The sequence below is a fragment of the Bemisia tabaci genome, chromosome 4 (genome assembly GCF_918797505.1).
Source record: "Bemisia tabaci chromosome 4, PGI_BMITA_v3".
NCBI lineage: Eukaryota > Metazoa > Arthropoda > Insecta > Hemiptera > Aleyrodidae > Bemisia > Bemisia tabaci.
Window position 1 is genome coordinate 11,748,132 of NC_092796.1, and position 19,429 is coordinate 11,767,560.

The 19,429-nt window shown below is 39.7% G+C and overlaps 2 protein-coding genes across 4 annotated transcripts in view; both read left to right on the forward strand.

The window, feature by feature from the left end:
* The first annotated feature begins 1,993 nt into the window (after nucleotides 1–1,993).
* On the forward strand, nucleotides 1,994–15,923 carry LOC109033527 (myogenesis-regulating glycosidase). Of its 2 annotated transcripts, none has more exons than XM_072299333.1 (8): nucleotides 1,994–2,100; nucleotides 3,255–3,548; nucleotides 5,604–6,060; nucleotides 6,727–7,036; nucleotides 7,853–8,202; nucleotides 9,791–10,109; nucleotides 12,887–13,043; nucleotides 13,827–15,923. In XM_072299333.1, exons 2-8 carry the CDS (start codon nucleotides 3,353–3,355, stop codon nucleotides 14,090–14,092), a joined length of 2,055 nt encoding a protein of 684 aa, XP_072155434.1. In that variant the 5' UTR covers nucleotides 1,994–2,100; nucleotides 3,255–3,352; the 3' UTR covers nucleotides 14,093–15,923. The 2 variants fall into 2 exon arrangements, with proteins under 2 accessions (XP_072155434.1, XP_018901738.2); XM_019046193.2 differs by lacking the exon at nucleotides 1,994–2,100 and adding an exon at nucleotides 2,153–2,338.
* Nucleotides 15,924–18,338: 2,415 nt separating this feature from the next.
* LOC109033539 (uncharacterized) overlaps nucleotides 18,339–19,429 on the forward strand; it is a 41,136-nt gene continuing 40,045 nt past the window's right edge. The window contains exon 1 of one of the 2 annotated variants that reach the window (XM_019046210.2): nucleotides 18,339–18,413. The gene's annotated coding sequence lies outside the window, so the exon portion shown is untranslated. Of the gene's footprint in view, nucleotides 18,440–19,429 lie in introns of both variants that reach the window. The other variant, XM_072299334.1, reaches the window with a different exon arrangement.

Sequence of the window (19,429 nt, forward strand, 5' to 3'; positions counted from 1 at the left end):
TCGCCAGAAATGATGCCCCGGTTTTTACCAGCTCTGCAACGAAAAAAGAGGGGGGCAGCGGGGGTTTTTATGGATGTTTCCGTCCTTAAAGTGGGCGGCAGTTCCTGTGGTGCAGTTCTCCGACTGAGCGCAACGTTTCAAGGGTTCTCGTCAAGTTCTACAGTGGTTTCGGGCATCATTTCTGGCGATTTTCCCGGTTTTTTCCCGCTCCGCAACGAAAAATGAGGGGGGCAGCGGGGGTGTTTTGGATGTTTCCGTACTTTAAGGGGGTGGCAGTCCTTGTATTTCAATGCTCCGACTGATCGCAACGTTTCAAGGGTCCTCCTCAAGTTTGACATTAGTTCCGGGCATTATTTGTAGTGAATGTCCCGGTTTTTACCCGCTCTGCAACCAAAAATGAGGGGGGGCAGGGGGCTAAGAGTTTTGAAAACTCACTTCAAAGTCGCAGGCTGCGTTTGCGTTAACATTGGCAAGAAGTTCCACTCGGATTTGATGCTAAGTTTGAAGCTCTCCTGTGACTTTTCGCATTTTAATGCAATGTTTCATTGTGACAGGCCCATCCCCCCCTACGGGGGGGCTATGGTGGCCCGGGGGCAATATGAAGACTTCGGTATCAGACTTGGAGTATTCGAGGACTCTTTGAAAAGAGAAACGGTATGTCCAAGAGTCGCCGAAGCTACTCTAAAAAATGAAGGTACGGACCCCCTAAATAACCTTTGGACCCCCCTAACTTTTGACAGGGGGGTCAGATTGACTTCCGGCTTGCGCCAAAAATTTTCTTTTTTCATGCTCTTTCTAACGATGTATCACATGATGGGGGTTGCCATTTGAAATTTTTGAGTTGCCCCCCGCCCCCCCTCCCCCTGGGGGGGTGAAGAACTGAAAAGTACCTCAAAAAGTTTCCCCCTCGATATGAGGAAGGACACTACAAACCGCAAATCGATATCATAATTAGAACTAAAGTTATGGCCAGTGGTGCGTAACTTTTGAATAACCCTGTAGCTGGTTTTCATCCACATGGAGAGACTGCCTCGCAATTTCACTTTTGAATTCAATCCAATGCATATTTTTGATATTTTATTACAAAATAAAACAATGAGTACTGAAGTCCTTCCTTCGCGTGGAAGATCTCACACAACAACATTCCCAAAACATTCTTCAGATCCCCAAGAACAATTATTTCTTTCCACCACATATAAGAATATAGCATTTAGAGTGTTCGTAATTTTGCTTAAGTGCGTTAAATTTGGGCATGAAACTGATGCTTTTTATTATAAAGAGAAAATAAAATGCTCTTCGAAATCATATTTTCTCTCAAGTTATTTTGTTAGGTGCGATACTAGTTACAACCAACCAGGAAGGCAACTGCAGACGCGTTTCGGGTCTAATTGAACCTATTATCAGTGCAACCCAGGACCCAGCCTCCTGATTTTTCTGATTCTTAGCTCGGACTGATTTATACAATCTCTCCGGGCTTGGAAGCAGAGATTTCAGGAGGCTCGCACTGATCATAAATTCAATCTGACTCGAAAAGCGCCTGCGGTTGCCTCCCTGATTGGTTGTAACTAGTGTTGTACCAAACAGCATATAACCCTTCAGAAAATATCTGCTCTAATGAGCTGCTTTTGAAACGTCCCGGTTTGTTTATCATTTGTTGTTTTTTTGCAGCCTTTTCCCAAATTAAGTTGTTCTTTTATTATGTGTTTTTTGGCTAATTAAGTTGTTTTTCATTCTAATGAACTCTTTCTCTCTATAATGAGAATAGCAGTTACATACATAACACCAGTACTCTGTTCAAAGGACACGTGCATCGCACCGCAATCAGTTGTTCATGTTTTATTCTAAATATTTCCATTAGAACTAATCTTCATGCTTTGTTGCACTCGGGTAAAAAGGGTAAGCGAAGGAGGTACACTCTCGGTCTCTTGTTATCTTTGAATGGATTAATTTCAAGTTGAATCCGCATGTAAAATAAATATTCGGTCGCCCACATGCAGATCTACAATGTCGAGAGCCCAATCTGTCTCGGTGATGTCGAATAAAACACTCGATAAGACCTGCCTCTGGCACAGATTTTTGACACATCGCCAACTTATCTGGGTAATATTTTTGAGAGTGTTTATTTATTTGCCCTAGGAACTACTTTACTACCACTTAAATCACCGACGCTTATCTATTGCAGCTATAAGTTTTCAAAAGTTAGGTCCTCAGAGACCAGTGTCCGTTTCGTAACCGGACGGAATTCGTGCTTGCAATGAATGAGTCGATATTTCCAGGTCTCCAGGATTGAGGACGTTGCGCTGTATTCAAGATTGGCTTTCCAGTATTATTTCCCGATGTAAATAATTCTTCTAATTGCATCGTTTTCTATGTTTCTCGTATTGTGCGGTTTTTTTCTTTTTTTAGGAACAAAATATGTTTTTACAGAAAAAAAGTTTTCAACTTTTTTCGAAGTCAATACATGGAAAAAATCCGAACGATAAAATTCCTTGTGTTCTTTCAAGTATAACAATATTTCTAAGCGAGATATATGTGTAAATTATTCAAATCGAACCAATATAGCAGTACCGGTGTATGAAGCAGGTATTCAGTGGAATTTTTGAAAAAATTGAGGTGTTAAAATAATGCCATGTACCTAACAAATGGATGCTAGAAATCCGTTCTCAGTTTGTCAATACATGTTCAAAGTCTATTAACGAGGTCTTATGCAAATTATCAACTATGAATACATTTCTTCCTTTTTTTTATTTTCATTCTTTTTTACTTTTTCCTCACCTATTAAAATTAAAAAATATATCATTAAAAAAATGGTATTCATTAAACTGATCGTTTCAAAGAAAAAAATATTATTCGGATCGCATTTAGCAAAAATTAATCATCGTGATTATAGTGTTGTGAAAATATTGCTTCTCAATAATTATCTAAAAATCCTCCCAGAATAGCAAATAGCTTTGGCCTCCCGCCAAAAACCATCAATTTTAAAGGGAAATAATTTTAATACTCTTCATATATTGAGTATTCATAAAAGAAAATGAGAAGTTCCACGATTTTGAAAACACAGTGATCGTGCTGGTTCCTTTTTGCTAAATGCGATCCATTCTATCTTCGAGGGATTTTTCCAAAAAAATTGCAGTATTTTATGGTACGCCTAACTCATGTTTTATTGGGATAATCATAACATTGAACCTTTATATCAACGCCGGAAAATCTTGAAAGTGCAACCCTTATTAATTTTGATTTATTTTTGTTTTCAGTGTTCCTCAGAAATTGAAACAAGGTGAAAATCAGTTTTCTACATTCCTCATACAAGAAAGACGAGGTGAAGATTGAAAATTAAACCGTAGATTAATTAATGTGTACCACCATGGCTCACCCCTGCAGAGGTTACACCACTATTTTTCTTCTCCTGCTCTGCGCAGTCTGCATCTCGGCCTCTCAATATGAAAACATCAAAGTGGAGAATTTGATCCTTAGAATGGATGGTGATAAATTAAAGGCCGGCATGGTCGATCCTAGCTTCACGACTTTGGATTTCCAGGAACTGCCAGGTATTGTTGTATTTATGTATTTCCAGGGCGAATCTTTAGTCGCTGGTTCTGATTTGCTCTGATTTGTTGTAGATTTCAGCAATTATGAGTATTTTTTTCTTTTCCCCCTTTTTTTAGAAAACTAAAATGTCAATCTATAAACTTATTACTGAAAAATTTTGAAATGAAAAACCGATTTTTTGCTATAAATAATTTTTTTTTCAACCTGCGAGTGTCTCTAGTCGGAGCTCTAGCCCGCTTAACATTTTTGGGGGAAATTTGCCATTCTTTTTCGGATTTCTGCTACGGTTTTGAACCTAAACTTTTGAATGATGGCAGCTACCAATAGTTTTTAACACTAAATTTATTCATGCTGATTGTTGAAAATGTGAATGGTAATGTTACATACCATTAAGATTTCGGGGGACCCGAGGAGGAAATTAAGCCTTTTGTTCTTAAAAATTGAGAGGCCCCTAAAATCTCCCTTTAACTTGAAGTTAATATATTTTTGAGGGTTTGAGTGAATCAACGGCTATAGAATTTAAGGAGAGGAGTTCTCAGACTTCATGATAAGTAATAAAAAATAATAAATCAGTAATTTTAACAAAAATTGAGGCAGGGGACTGAAACTCTGACTGAAGCACTTTTTGAAAACGAAATAGAGGGGCAAAAGTCTTATTTTTGACCATGAAACGCCTACACGTATCAAATGGTAAAGTTAAAAAACAAGTATTTTCAATTGTTGCGTTGCAAATATTTGCTTATGATTAATCATTTTAATAAGAAACCAAAACAACAAAACATGAAAAAAGTTTCTGTAAATATGTTTTGACTCATTTAAAAATATTTTCCAAGGCTTTTCAAGAAGATACTTTGGTTGCTCTTCATTAAAAATAGGGACATTACAGATGTTTAAATCACGTAATAAAAACATGCATTTTGTAATGTAACCATCATTACATTTGTTCGAGTTTCCCAATTCGTGGCCTAAGGTGTAGGTATAGATGGTCTAGGGATAAGTGTGTGCAATGCGTTTTAAATGCAATACACGAAAAATTGAGGTAGGAGGGGTTCAGTCCTGGCTTGGTCATTTCCAATTAATTGTGGCAGTACCTCAACAAAATAGGTTACTAACCCAAATGTTGCGCTACTACCAAAATGAATTTGAAATGCCCGTACCATTCAACAAATTGGGGTATAGTACCACAGTTTTAGGGAATGACGTCTAACACTTGTTTTCTGTGTATCATAATCTACAAATCTAATATTCAGTGAATTGATACTAAACATCACCATATTATAATGTGTGACTGAAGAAACCAAAGCTTTGTAAAGTTACAACTTATTTTATTTCTAAAGGCTTTCCTACTTATAGTCATCACCAGAGCTTAATTACATGCGTTACAACATACAAAACAGAACGAATAACGAATTTTTCAACATTAAATAGACATAGCTTGCCAATACCATTATCAAGCAGACCACTGTAAACAAAATTTCACGATACGAAGTATTCTTCAACAATTATGAACAACTGATTACATGATTACTTCAAATTTTACATATTATTATCTTGTTCTTTCACTGGAGTGCAGCACCTGCTTATGAGTGGGCTGCGCGCAATATCTACCTCCATTTGAATGTATGTAATGGGTACAGGAGGAGTATGGATTCGATCGACATGAATCGATCGAAAAATGAAAACGTAAATCAATCGACGTGAATCGATCGGTAATTAATTTAAAACAAAAAACGGTATTGATTCGATCGTCACGAATCGATTAAGGAACCAAAACGTGAACCGAGCAACGTGATTCGGTCGACAAAATTCCATCTACTCACAGGTTTGTCGATCGATTCACGGGTTTGTCGATCGACTTACGGATTTGTCGATCAGATCACGTCGATTGGTTCACTTTTTGGTTTTTTGATCGATTCATGTCGATCGAATCGACACCGGTTTTTTAATAATTTGTCAATTGATTCACGTCAATCGATTCACGTTTTCATTTTTTGATGTCGATCAAATCACTATACCCTCCATTTGTGCATTCCTTTTTATCCTCGTAATTCCAGAAGGCATGGAGGCCCCGATCGAGCTGGGCGTTCAGCTGAAGCACCACGGCATAGACCCGCGCAGCGTGCGCAAGCTTTCGGCGAACAAGCTCGTCTTCGGCCAGCACACCACTCTGGAGCTTCGGAACCTGGATGGCGAGGAGCGGTGCGTGGAGGTGGCCTGGAGCGCGACGCAGTGGAACCACACCCTGGAGGACTGCTTCGAGCTGCGCCCGCACCACTGGTTCGGGGGCCCCGAGCAGACGGACCAGTTCTGGCCCATCCAGAGCATCGTTTACAAGGAGTACTCGTACGTCACCAAGGAGCTGGACAGCATGGCCATCGCTGAGCCCTACTGGTTGAACTCGGCCGGGTTCCTCATCTACGTCGACCCCTCCGTCCCGCTTTTCATCGACCAGAACAACCACCGGGCTCACTCTTTCTGTCTTATGGCTAGGCATGCTCCGCCTTACTTGAGGTGAGTCCTTGTCAATATCAGGTCATACAGGGTGTTTAGAAGTTAACGTACTCAACTTTCAGGATAGATTTTTCGGCTCAATATACGGCTCCCCCCCCCCCGTGTATTCAGACACCCGAAAACGCTTTATAAGTGAGCCATATGCGCTCCCAAAGTTGCCATTTTTTTTCTTTCAAATTGATGGAACCCCTCGTTATATTGTCATAAGATAAGAAGCTGAAACTTTGTGTAGGGGGTATTTTTGTAGCGTACTGTTAATTTTTTGTGTTTTCAAAGACGCACGTCTTCGGGAAATGACATAACGAGCGTTCCCGAATTTTAAAATTGCGATAACTTGTATGGTAGATGATATTTGGTAAAACGAATTATAGCGCGAAAAATCAATCGGAGAAAGTACTACCTATGTCTTAATTTTCTGTAACTTTGTCTATCAATTTCACAAATCAGCCGCATTGCGAAATGCGGAATGAGCATTGCGAAAGCACCATTTTTTCCCTCTACCTGCATTTGGACTGCATTTTGCAATTTGGAGCTATAAATTCTAACTCATCTGAAAAAACACTTTTGTGTATAGGGAAACTAATGGCAAATACGTTTTTCCTAAACCGGGCCGAAATTTATAGTTCTTAATTGCAAAATGTAGTCCATTTGGTCCTCGTGTTTTAGGAAAGGCGCTCCTGAACTGAAATACACAATGTGCAAATTTGCGGATCCTCGAGCGGCCCACGAGTTCGTCATCCAGAGATTCATCCCGAAGCCGTCCGACCACCCGGATGAACTGATGGTGCGTCATCCGATTTGGTCGACCTGGGCCAGCTTCAAGTACGCCATCGACGATAAAGTGGTGCTGAAATTCGCGCAGCGCATCAAAGACAGCGGTTTCACCTACAGTCAACTCGAGATCGATGACGTCTGGGAAACATGCTACGGTAGTCTCACTTTCAACAAGACTCAGTTCCCCAACATTCGAGGCTTTGTAAGTAATTTCACTTACCTATTTCTACTTACTCGAATAAAAATAATAATTTGTGACCCTCTAGAAAAGAAAAGTATGTGCCAAAATCAAACTAGCTTAGCCATTCTATAAAAGCTCCAAATTTTTGAGCAAAATATAGGTATGTATATTACATAACGGATTCATACAGAGCCATGTGGAGATGACTAAAAACTTTTACAAATGTTTTATTCATTAAAAATCGTCAAGTAAAATCGAGGCATTTGGGATCAAAAATATAAAAGTGCATGTATTGACCGAACCGAATTAGTGGCACTGATATAGGAATCTTTAGACTCCATTCAACGAAACGGGAAGAAATCAGCAAAAACTAAATTTTGAAGGTCTAAGAGGAAATTAATTTCTCAAAATATTGAATATCTTTGGAAAGGAAAAATAGAATGTTATTTTACAAGAATTTTGTAATTTTTCTCCTACCACAATGATTGTGTCCTCCTGGAAAATCCTCAAAGTCATAGCATTGAAGTGTGCACAATCCTATTGGGATTTACGACAACAAAAAGAAGTTCGTATGAAGGAGCATGAATCCACCCCCACCCTCTACCCCCCAGAAAGTCCTCGTAAAAATATTGACTTTAATTTTTAAATTTTTAGGTTTAATCTCACTGGCCCTAAGCTGTAAAATAAACTTTAGCATAGGCAAATTGTTTCCGCCTCCAAAAAGTCACAGTTTTTACGGTTTTCTGGGAAAAGCTTCTCCGTCTCTTTTGCCTTCATGCATCAATTTTTCTGAAAATTCACATTATAATTTGTTTCTGATTTTGTGGCGTTTGACAGGTAGGGCAACTGAACAAAATGGGCTTCCGGACGACCCTATGGGTGCACCCGTTCATCAACCGCGATTGCCAAGGGACTCACAGCGAGGCGGCCAGCAAGGGATACTTGGTGAAGAACCACTTGGGGAGCACGGTGACGCCTTGGTGGAACGGGGGAGTTCAGGGCGCCGGCTACGTGGACTTCACGAACCCGGCCGCCGCCGAGTGGTACGAGAACCGGCTCAAAAACATGCTCGCAGAGACCGGCATCGACTCCTTGAAGTTTGATGGCGGGGAGAGCAGTTTCTCGCCGCAGATCCCCATCATGTCCAGTGGCCCGGAATTGGAGGCGCCAGAGACAATTGTCCGAGAGTAAGTCTTCGCCAACGGAAAACGTTTTAAGGAGGGTCCTCTTGGGCACCATAGAGAAAAAAAAGGAGGTGTTTGCATTTCGGGCATCTTGGACATTTTTTGATGATTTGATGACGTAGGTCGGTACAGCGACGTTTATCCTGTCGATTTTCTTGGAAATGGTGTAATTTAAGGAACAAAGTCATCCTATAAAAAGTGCTTGAAATGATATAATGAGTTGATTTAAGTAAAAAAATCGGTCATTATGGTCCGTTTTTCATATTTCGAATTCCGGATTTCGCTGGCCAGGTTGTGACGACCTACGTCACAGGGTAAACGAACCTCAAGATGCAAACACCTCCTTTTTTTCTCTATGCTTGGGCACCTGGAAAGGCCCAACTGGCGTGCGATGAGTCACGTCAGTTAAATGGACGTATTTCTGCCAAACGGAACTATGTGCATTACTAGATGAGCCTTGTTATGCATATATTCTTATGGGTCTCAGGGCTCATACCTTAATGCACATAGTTCCGTTTGACAGAAATACGTCCAAATAGTGAATAATTTTGATGGAGTTTGACTCTTCAGCCCGAAAAATACGCTAGTCCTTGCGTATAGAGGTACTCCACAACATCCTCTCTCAATGGAACGATGGTGACCTTATTTTAAGGTTTCAAATTTGACTTAAATAATGAAAGTTTAAAGCGCCAGATACACTTGCTTGCTAGACGCTCATCTATAGGCGCGAAAAGCAGGATCCGATCCTAGAGTACCTATATAGGGAGGGTATGGACTTGTCAATAATTTTGAGGTTAGGTGATGGAGCTCTTAGACCCCAAAAGGGTGAGCAATCTATGAATTCAAATTGTCCAGAGTGATTTACAGTCACAATTGTTGGGAACTGTCGTTGGTAAAGCACGTATTTGACTAGGTTTTCCATAAACTTACTCATTTTTGCGGAAGAATGCTTTCTTATGAATTTTCTTGTCCATTTTCGTTTGATATTGGAGTCTAAAGATTGACAGTGGCATTTTTCGTTTTCAAAGGTTACCCTTTTGGGCCCTAATAGCTGCATATTTCGAGTTGTCCATACTCTCCCTATAATAAGTGCTCTATCCGATCCTTGAGCGAGTTACGGGCGGCGCGGCGCGGCGCGGCGAACTGCAATCTGATTGGCCACGGAGATGGCCGAACACGGTTGAAGGCCTACTCACTGCTTAAGACTAGAGTCCCTTTATACTGAGAGTCAAGACAATTTGAATCCATTTCTGATTGGTTCCCGTATTTTAGGCCTCCACAGTGTCACAAACGGGAATAAAGATTACATTTACACCAATTGCAAAGATTATAATCTGGAATGGACCAGGGAATTACGGGTTCGGCAAGGAACAAACGGAATGAGAGGAGGATCGGAGAAAGGCACTTGAGAATGGGCCGATCAAAGATTACAAAAAACGTTCAATTTCTGTAATCTTTCCCGTTTGTGACATCCATGAGCCGAATTGTCTTGACTCTCAGTATAAAGGTACTCTACTTAAGACGCGCGTCTAGCTCACAGATGTATCTGGCACTTTAGACAAGTGATTGCTAAGCGTATATTTTCTGGCAGGTACGCGAAGACGGCATCCCACTTCGGGAAGATGGTGGAGGCGCGAGTAGGGAAGCGGACGCAGGACCTGGCGATCTACCTGCGGATGCTCGACCGGGAATCGGTGTGGGGCTTCAAGAAGAACGGAATGGCCAGCATCATGACGACGACGTTCGTGCTCAACTTGAGCGGCTACCGCTTCGTCATGCCGGACATGGTCGGCGGCAACGGCTACAACGGAGACAACGTCTCCAAGGAGATGTTCATCCGATTCTTGCAGATCAACGTCTTCCTCCCGGTCATCCAGTTTTCCATCCCGCCCTGGGATTATGATACCGAGGTTTGTATGCAGAAACTCATATTCGCTGATTTGGGTCCTCGGGAGTGAGCTACACGGAGAAAATTAAATTGCTGATTCAACAATTCAATTCCTTGAAAAAGTGACTGCAGTGTTTCAACGTAGATTTCACCACAAAAATATGCTACTTTAACCACTATTGTAAGCTAATTTAACCACGGGGGTGGTTAAAGTAGCGTTTTTTTGTTGTGAAATCTACATTGAAACATCGCAGTCACTTTTTTAGCAATTGGATTGTTAAATAAGCACTTTAATTTTTTCCGTGTAGTGCGTTTTATCGCTCCTCTGACGTTTAAGAAGTATCTCGATGTCCACGTGAGCCCCGGTAAGTATAGGAAGATACGAGAACAAGGATCATAAGGAAATTAAGTTACGCCCTTGTCAAAGGAGCGACGCTTTATGGAGGAAGTATGGACTTATCGACCGGTTTCAGAACATTTTGTCAACGATTTTTTGTCCAGTAGTTTACGCCCACACGTAAAATAAGCAACGGTGACTTGGTCCAAGCGTTATATTTTAGTCGGTATGTGAAATTATATTGACAATATGGAAATGAGAAATTGAGAGAGAAGGAGGCGTTGTGTTTCATTTTGAAAACATTTATATGTTTAAAACGTGACAAATATTTGTAAAACCTTTTTCAAGCGAAATTAATCTCAATAAGCCGTAGTTGTGCCAACAGAAATTGCAAAAATGAATGAAAGAGGGGAGAAAACCAAGAAGCACACAATCTTTAGTTTTAACCCATTTGCACATCAATCTTTTAGAGTGAAATACGTCAAATTTTGAGCATTTGCATTGCATTTGAGCGCTGCAGCGCAATAAAAGCACGAAATGTAAAAGAAAAAATTAAAGTGCTTTGGAAATCATTAAATTTGACACGGAACCACCAATATTTAAAAACACACCCATTATATTATTATTCTCCTTTGATAAATTGATACATATTTTTTCCCCATCAATTTATTAAATGAGAATAATCAATGCAGAGTGTGCAAACATTTCAAAATCATGATTTAAAAAACGCTGACTATGCGAGTATAAATATTAAAGCCTAAAAGAGCGGAGCAGCCGGCGAGCTGCCAGCGCGAGAGGCTCACTGGTGCCTACAAACCTAAGTGGATACTTCGCGCATTGCACAATGCTTGAAGTATCCACTTAGGTTTGTAGGCGCTGACGCACGTTTCGGGCTGTCCGCCCGCCCCGCCGTGAAGCAACTATTTCACAACAGAGGTGTTGCACAGTATAATACAAAATTGAACGTATGAAGAATGACAGGCATCCTTTAAAGGTACAGATCTTTCCTCGCAAAATAAATCAAGATACTTATCGTACACTGGAAAAATCTAAGAGCCTTTAGCTGAGGCAAATGTAGAGGTTTATCCGGTTCAGGTATAACAAGGTGAGAAAAAACTTAAAATATAATTAAGCCCTGTTACACCAAAGAGGTGTAGAGAGTTTTAGTGAATTTTGTCTCATGGAATTGACGCTCCCCCATTTTTACCAAAACTCTCAACTATATATTATTCTCTGTTGGACCAAACAGACAAAACAAAAAAACAAGCAAACCCTCATTCTTTCAAGACATTTTACATTTTCATCCAAAAACGTCGTGAGCAATTGTCGTTTGTACTGTATTTACATGTGGGCCAATTAACTTTGGGTCTCAACTGGCAAGTGGACCAAAACTCCCGTGCCGAAAAAACGTGTGGACGTAAATTACTGGAAAAAACAGGGGCGGACAAAAAATCGTTGACGAAATGTCCTATAACCCATCGACCATGAAACTCCCAAACCAAGTACACTGGAAAAAAAAAAAAAAAAAAACACATTGGATCTAGAGTCCAGACTCTTAAAAACATCGACAAGAAAAAATAATCTTGATTCAATCGGATTTTTGCTTAAATCAAGAACCAAGCCTCTTGATTTAAGCGGATTTCCTTTTGATTTAAACTTAAATCTGATTGAATCAAGAGTATTTTATCTTGTCAATGTTTTCAAGAGTCTGGACTCTAGATCCAATGTGTTTTTTTTCCAATGTACCTCATTTGCGGTACTTGAAAATCTCAGCTTATATTTTACTTTTATAAAAGAGACCTAATCAATATCATCCCTTAAAGTTTTTTGAGTTAAGTTGAATTTGCTCCGCATCGAGAGGGAAGGACACGGACTCTTTGAGAAATAACGTTGAGTAGTTTACTGTTGTGTGTGTTGAGTAGTTGACGTTGAGTAGTTTTCCATTATTAAAAATAAAGTTTGACTGAAAGTCTGCAACGTCGGAAACCGAGATACATGGTTTGAGAGTTTCACCCATCGATATGTAAAAGTCTCAATTTTCCGGCACGCCAGGATAGTAGTCAGTGGAAAACTCACAATTGTGAGTTTTCAACTGAGTACTATCAAAAACTTCAAAATACTGGCATGTGCACAATGGTTGTATGCATGGTCCATCTTCACACAGCTCATTCCCTCGAGGAGACCCCGAATACGTAGTTTACGTTTTGATGATGGGAGGTTCATGGATTCTTCAAACGCAGGATTACAAAAAGGATACTTTTTATGAAAATCTAGTAAAATACGGCAATTTAGTTTTGGAAATAGATCTTCATGAGAGGTTCAAATGATTTTTCATCGCGGAAAATAAGAAATACCATGGAAAATATGCAGATTACTAGTTTTGCAAATTTCGACGGAGGTTAGGTGAATAATTCATATTCTCGATACCGCATTCTTCACTGGCAATTTTGATTTGATTTTAGACCATTGAGTTGACCAAGAAGTTTGTAAAATTGCACCAGGATTATGCAGACAAAATCATAGAACTGATGAAGGAAACGGTGAGAACAGGAAAACCGATCAACATGCCTATTTGGTGGGTGGATCCTACAAACAAAGAAGCTCATGGGATCAATTCAGGTTCGGCTGTTTTCTTCAATTATAAATTTAAATTAAAATGTAATCAATGCTTTTCAATGTGCTCTGACGAAAGAAACCAAATATTTTTAAAACAATTGCGATACTTTCAATGAAGATTAGAGATAATAGTAACTTTTAAATAGAAATAGTACAGTATGTGTTTCGATTTTGCACTCGACCATCAAAACGCAATATCGCATTGGTTAGTGTGTAAAATACTGCCGTCAAAATAAAAACGTCGTATCTGCAACCGACACTTTTTCAATTTTTTCCTGACAAAAAGCTGTTTTACAGAAAACCTAACAAATATATATTCATCATTCATTCCTTTAATACAACTCCGTCATACCATTAGGAACTAAAGATGAAAAAATGAAGCCTTGTGGCAATCGAACTTTCTTGTGTAAGCGCAGTACGTGCTGGAAAAAATGTAGACATTGAGTTTAGTTGCGGCATTTTTGTTCTGGACGGCAGAATACGAAACGTTTGGATACGACTATTCGAGCTCCTGGGTTGTGCTCGTTGCATACGCGCCCAATTGAAGGCGTTTTTCTCTTTTTTGCTCGTAGAGCGGCACCTACAGGCAGAATACCAAACGTTTGGATACAACTATTCAAGCTCCTGGGTAGTGCTCGTTGCATACGCGCCAAATTGAAGGCGTTTCGCTTTTTTTGCCCGTAGAGCGGCTGCTACGGTGCGTAGCGCCGTTATAAGTCATTGTTCAGATTTTTCCTTTTAAATATTAGTAAAGCAAGCAGTTTAATGGAACATTTGTGTGTCTAGAATACCTATTGGGCGAGGAGATTTTGGTGGCGCCTGTGATCGAAGAAGGAGCGAGGAGTCGGGATATATACCTTCCGAGCGGTGAGTGGCGGGATGAGGTCAAAGCGGATAAGCCTGTCATCAAGGGTCCCGTCTGGCTCCGAGATTACCCTGCACCTCTCGACACTCTCCCCTATTTCACTCGGGTTACGTCGGGCGCTCAGCACATTTCGATAAGCATCATCCTGCTCGCCGTTCTGTCGCTCTTCTTGGTCGCTTTTCGATAGGATCACGATAACCTATATACCGCGCTGAGGAGGAACGCCGTATGAGCCTTCAGACGTCGCCGAGTTTCCTTCGATGAAAACCGAATTTATTGGGAAAATTGCGTGAATATTTTTCTTTAAATTTTTCGGACAATTTTGTATTCAATTTAATCTTAGACATCTGAAAATTTTAAAGGAAAATATGCCTGAAAGTCGTCAAAAATACATTTTTTATCGGGGAAAATTCGACAACTCTAGAACTTTCATACGGCTTTCTTCCTTAGAACAGTAGTTTATACCGCGCTAAGGAGGCATGAAGTATCGTCGCTTCTCTAACGTAAGGGCGTATCTCGATATCCAGATGAGCCCCAGAAAGCATGGGTTTAAATGTAAAAAAGGGTTCATGTTGATATTGAGATACGCCCTTACGTCAAAAGAGCGGCGGTATGAGTGTTTTTTGTTGTCGAATTACCCCATTTATTCAAAGAAATTCTATGAAAAACTGCTCTTGATCACCGAAAAGAAAAGTTGATTAAACATTCTGTGTGTAAAAAAGGGTGCGAGAACTCATAAAATGCTGAATTGTCCGCTACAAGCAGTTACTTTAGCGATGCCAATACGTAAAAATAACTGCTGTGGTGGATAATTCATTAATTCAGCCTTTTATAAGCTCTTGCATACACTTTTTTTTACGTCCAGAATGTTAAATTCGCACTTCACTGTTTTTTCGGTGATACTTTCGGTAACATGAGATCGAATTAAGAGTAAATGTTTACAAAAAAAAAAGAATTCGAAGAAAGAAATGCACGCCATTGCGAGAAAATTCGCATCTCATAAGATGAAGTTTGGCATCATTCGCACTTTCATCTGTTTCTCCCGGGTACGCTTAAACGGTCTTGCGAAGCAAACCGCGACACAGCGGTTTTACTGTTATGAGCCGCATCGAAAAAAACATGAGGTTCACACGAGGTGTGAAAAAACACACAATAAAATACAAATACATTGGACGGAATTAGAGTATCTTGAACTTTCTCATCGTAGAATGACAGTCAGAACTGATATATCAAATTGGTCTGCTCTTCAGTTTGAACGCTAATCTTTTAACAGGAATATTATATTCGTCACCGTCCACTAGTAAACATGATTCCAAATTTTATCTCACGCATAAATCTATGAAATATACTAGGATATACAAAGAATTACCGACTATTGTGAAAGGAGAGTAAAGTAATAATGCCCTCTATTTTTGTCACTGATTTTTCATTCAAAAACTTATTTCACGCAACTTCATAATCTCAGAAGTATAGCATGAACTGAAATAGTATCCAGTGGCGTGGCAAGCTTAGCGATTTATCGTTTGACCTGTCATTTAAACCTATGGAAAAGGATCGATAAACAGAGGTTTCGCAAAGAACACCTCAATAATCGATTCTTTACCATAGGTTCAAACGGGAAAACATCGATAATCGATCATTGATGCCTCGCCACTGATCGTATCATATCTTCTCTAAGTGATTGTAACAAAAGGAAACTGTGAGCGAGTATTTACTCACTTTGAAATTCGGTATCTAAGCTGTAGGTTTCGATTTTATATTTTTAGTTTTATTTTTTTACCTCTCATTCCCTCTGTGACTCATGTTATTTAAGATCTGTTGACACAGCCTGTGTGTATTTCTATGATAAATAGCAATGAATAGATTTTTTTTAGGAAGCGATTCTTATTTTATTTACTATTTCAAGCGTCAACTTACTGATCCTTTCTCCTCGGATGAAAACTGGAGCTGCAAGATTTTTTGCGTCCTGTATTATAGTGTACATTTTGTAAATAAACTAAATCTTATTGTTAAATTTATCGATGTATTTAAATTTATTGTATCCGTTACAATGAATGCCAATAACCGCACAAGTCAACATCAGCCGACATTTGATGGCTTATTCTTGACGAAAATCACCCTTGGCCGAAATGGATGAAAAAATTATACCGATGACCGAATAATTTTGTTGATGTGATGACTGGCTAACCCTATTCAACTGATGTGTTTGGTTGTCAGGTGAAAAAGAAAAAATAAAAACCTCTTATGTCATTTGTTGGTACAGAGCCGAAGCCTTGCTATTATGACACACTTACAACTGTTTCGAAGATTTTGAGCACGGCATCATTTTTTGTGAGCGTTGCTGACGAGAGTTGCCATTTTGAATCACGCAAAAAATTGTGGGAGGGAGCTGAGCTTTTCTGGGAGGCTGTTACTTTCCGAAGTCAGCCATTTTAATTTTGACGACCGGATGGGCGAGGCCCAATTCATTTTTTATTGCGTGCAGCCTGATTTCGTAACTTATCCTCATAGGTCCATGTTTTGCCAGCGATTCAAACTGAAACAAAAAATGAAACAAAATGAAGTAAAGCAAAAGTTTTTTTTGTGGTTGTTTGCATACACTCGCCATACATCCACTTGGAAAGCCCACCTAATTTGAGATAGACCACACTGTTAAGCAATTTGGAGTGAAATCCGGAAAGCAGTCACTCCGAAGTCTATTTTCTCCCAGGAAAACTTGAATGATAAGTATGAGGAGTGAACAGCCATCATACGAAGTGTAATAATCTCTATTTATGGGGGTGTGACTCTGCTCTGCTATAGGGAGCAGGGGTGTTGATTGTTGGTGGAGGTCTCCGCAAGTTTTTGCGAAAAGATCAACACGTCTGGCTGATTGAAATTTTGTTGAATTTGTTTTATTATTTTTGACTGTGTATCAAAGTCGTATTACTCCACAAGAGTTTAAAAATTGAAAACCTCCCAGCAAAAAAAAAAAAAAAACAAAAAAAAAAAAAAAAAAAAAAAAAAATAACCCTCATACTTTTTAGGTCACTTTCACACATTGGTCTCGACCGCGCGGTCGTTCAGTTGAGAAAACATTTTCACCCCGGTACTTGCCGTGCTAAGGAAAAACGTCATATGAACCTTCAGGCGTTGCCAAATTTCCGTCGATAAATGTGAATTTCCTTGTAAACTTACGTATATTTTCCTCCCAATTTTTCAGATAATTTCTTTCACAATTTCACCTAAAGTTTCTGATGAAACTAAAGATAAGAAAATGAAGCCTTGTGGCAATTGAACTTTCTTGTATAAGAGCAGTACGTGCTGGAAAAAAAGGTAAAAATGTTGAGTTCAGTTGTGGCATTTTTGTTCTGTACGGCAGAATACGAAACGTTTGGATACAACTATTCGAGCTCCTGGGTTGTGCTCGTTGCATAAGCGCCAAATTGAAGGCGTTTCGCTTTTTGCCCGTAGAGCGGCTCCTACGGTGCGTAGCGCCGTTACAAGTCAATGTTGAGATTTTCCTTTGCCCAGAGCTTTCAAGACTTCAAATTTTGAGGAAAAATATTCACAGCTTTCCTCAAAAATAAATATTTTATCGGAGAAAATTTGACAAATCTCGAATGTTCATACGGCGTTCTCCCTTAGCACGGCGGTGTAAGGCGGATCCCATTCCAATTTCCTGAGAGCAAAACAGGCTTCAGAATCAACTGTACTCTAGAGTTCAAGCCGAAATACCTAACAGTGTAATTGAATCGCTGCATTTACGACAATTTACAGAACGAGGCTACACAGGATAGGATGCTACAGTACCGCCGTGCTGAGAAACAAGGCCGTATGAACATCGAGAGTTGCCAAATTCCCTTCGATAAAATGTTTATTTTTCAGGAAAAGTCACGAATATTTTTCCTCGAAATTTTCAGGAATGTCCGGCGAAATTACGAACAAAATTATATGAAAAATTGGGAGGAAAGTATTCACGAGTTTACCAGGAAATTCGTGTTTTATCAAAGGAAAGTTGGCAACGCCTGAAGGTTCATACGGCGTTTTTCCTCAGCACGACAGAGTATTGCTCGCGGCAACGAGGTCACCACAATATTTCTTCCTGAGGTGGGAGCCCCAAATTAATTTGGAGTGGCGAGTACTTATCGGGCGGGCGGTAACAAAGTTGCTCGCCAAAGCACTGCTGATCCGGTCGGAGCCTCGGTTTTTCGGCCGGGTGATGCATCGAAAACGGGGTTGCGGTTCAAGAGTTAACGAACCGGAAACAAGGTACGACTCTGCCCGGGAGGGGGTGGGTTAAGGGTGTGAAATATGTTCATCCGTTTGGCACTGGAATTCGCGTTAGGGCGCAAGCGCGTTCCACGATAGGTGCGGGGGTGGGGGGATGCGGGGGTGCGGGGCCACGGGGGACACGGGGGATGAGTAAACACTCCAGCCTCCGAACGGCGACCCGCAGTACTTCGCGATCTCCTTTTCAGCCGCGGTCTGTTTCATCCTTATTTCCCGTCGTATTGTTGCCTTCAAAGGTGCGTTTCAAAGGCTACTAGGTTAGGTAATCAACCATGTAAAAATGTGTAGATTGGCCGTGAATCACGAGGCTCGTACTTTTTTTACCTTAGGTGGATGTATGGGAGAGATTTTCCTTTAGCATACAAACTTCATTTGCATTTCACGGGTTGAATAAATTATAAAATAATTCAACAATTTATACTTGATGATAGAGTCAATCATTTACTATCTATAATACATATAGTTAATCGGGCTTAGACGTTTCAACGAATAAATCGGAATTTATATAATTAACAAACCCCGTAAGGCACCGTGAAAATAGCGTATCTGAATCCTAACCTCACTTTCGTTGTCAGCACGGTTAATATATTAAACCATTCTATTTTCTATTTCTTGTCTTTGAAACTTACATTAAGGCGCTCCTTACTTCCTGAAAGATCACCAAATTAGCGGTACGGCTATCGCCTTTCGTTGGTTTCTCTTTGTTTGACTACCCTAAATTTTGCGGAATGATTCAAAACCTAATGAATTTCAGAATTTTTCAGGATTTTTCAGCTCTTCTTACGGGTCATTATTTCTTAGTATTAAAATTTGACTTTAAAGCTGCGGTTTGAGTAAAAACTATTAAATAACTCTGTAGAAAATAAATATTTTCATCAAAACAGCATTACGGCATTTTCGAATCGGTTTAAAGAAACAGGTGAAGTTCAAAGTAACGGTCAAGAAATAAAATAAAATATATTTCGGTAAAATAAAAATCAACATTATAGATTTACGTACAACATTGTATTTGCTCTTTCCAATATGAAAGTTCTAGCTACATTTGAAAAAAAGTTGATTGAAGCATCGCTTTAATACTAAAGTCACCGATCATGAAGGGTATACACTATACAGTAAAGACATTTATGAAAATTATTAAAAATTACAAGGTATTTCATATGATTATAACACTTATTAATGTTATAATCATATGAGTTTATATGCGGTAATCAATCCATCCGAGTTCAAAAATATCTGTGTACAAATGCTTATG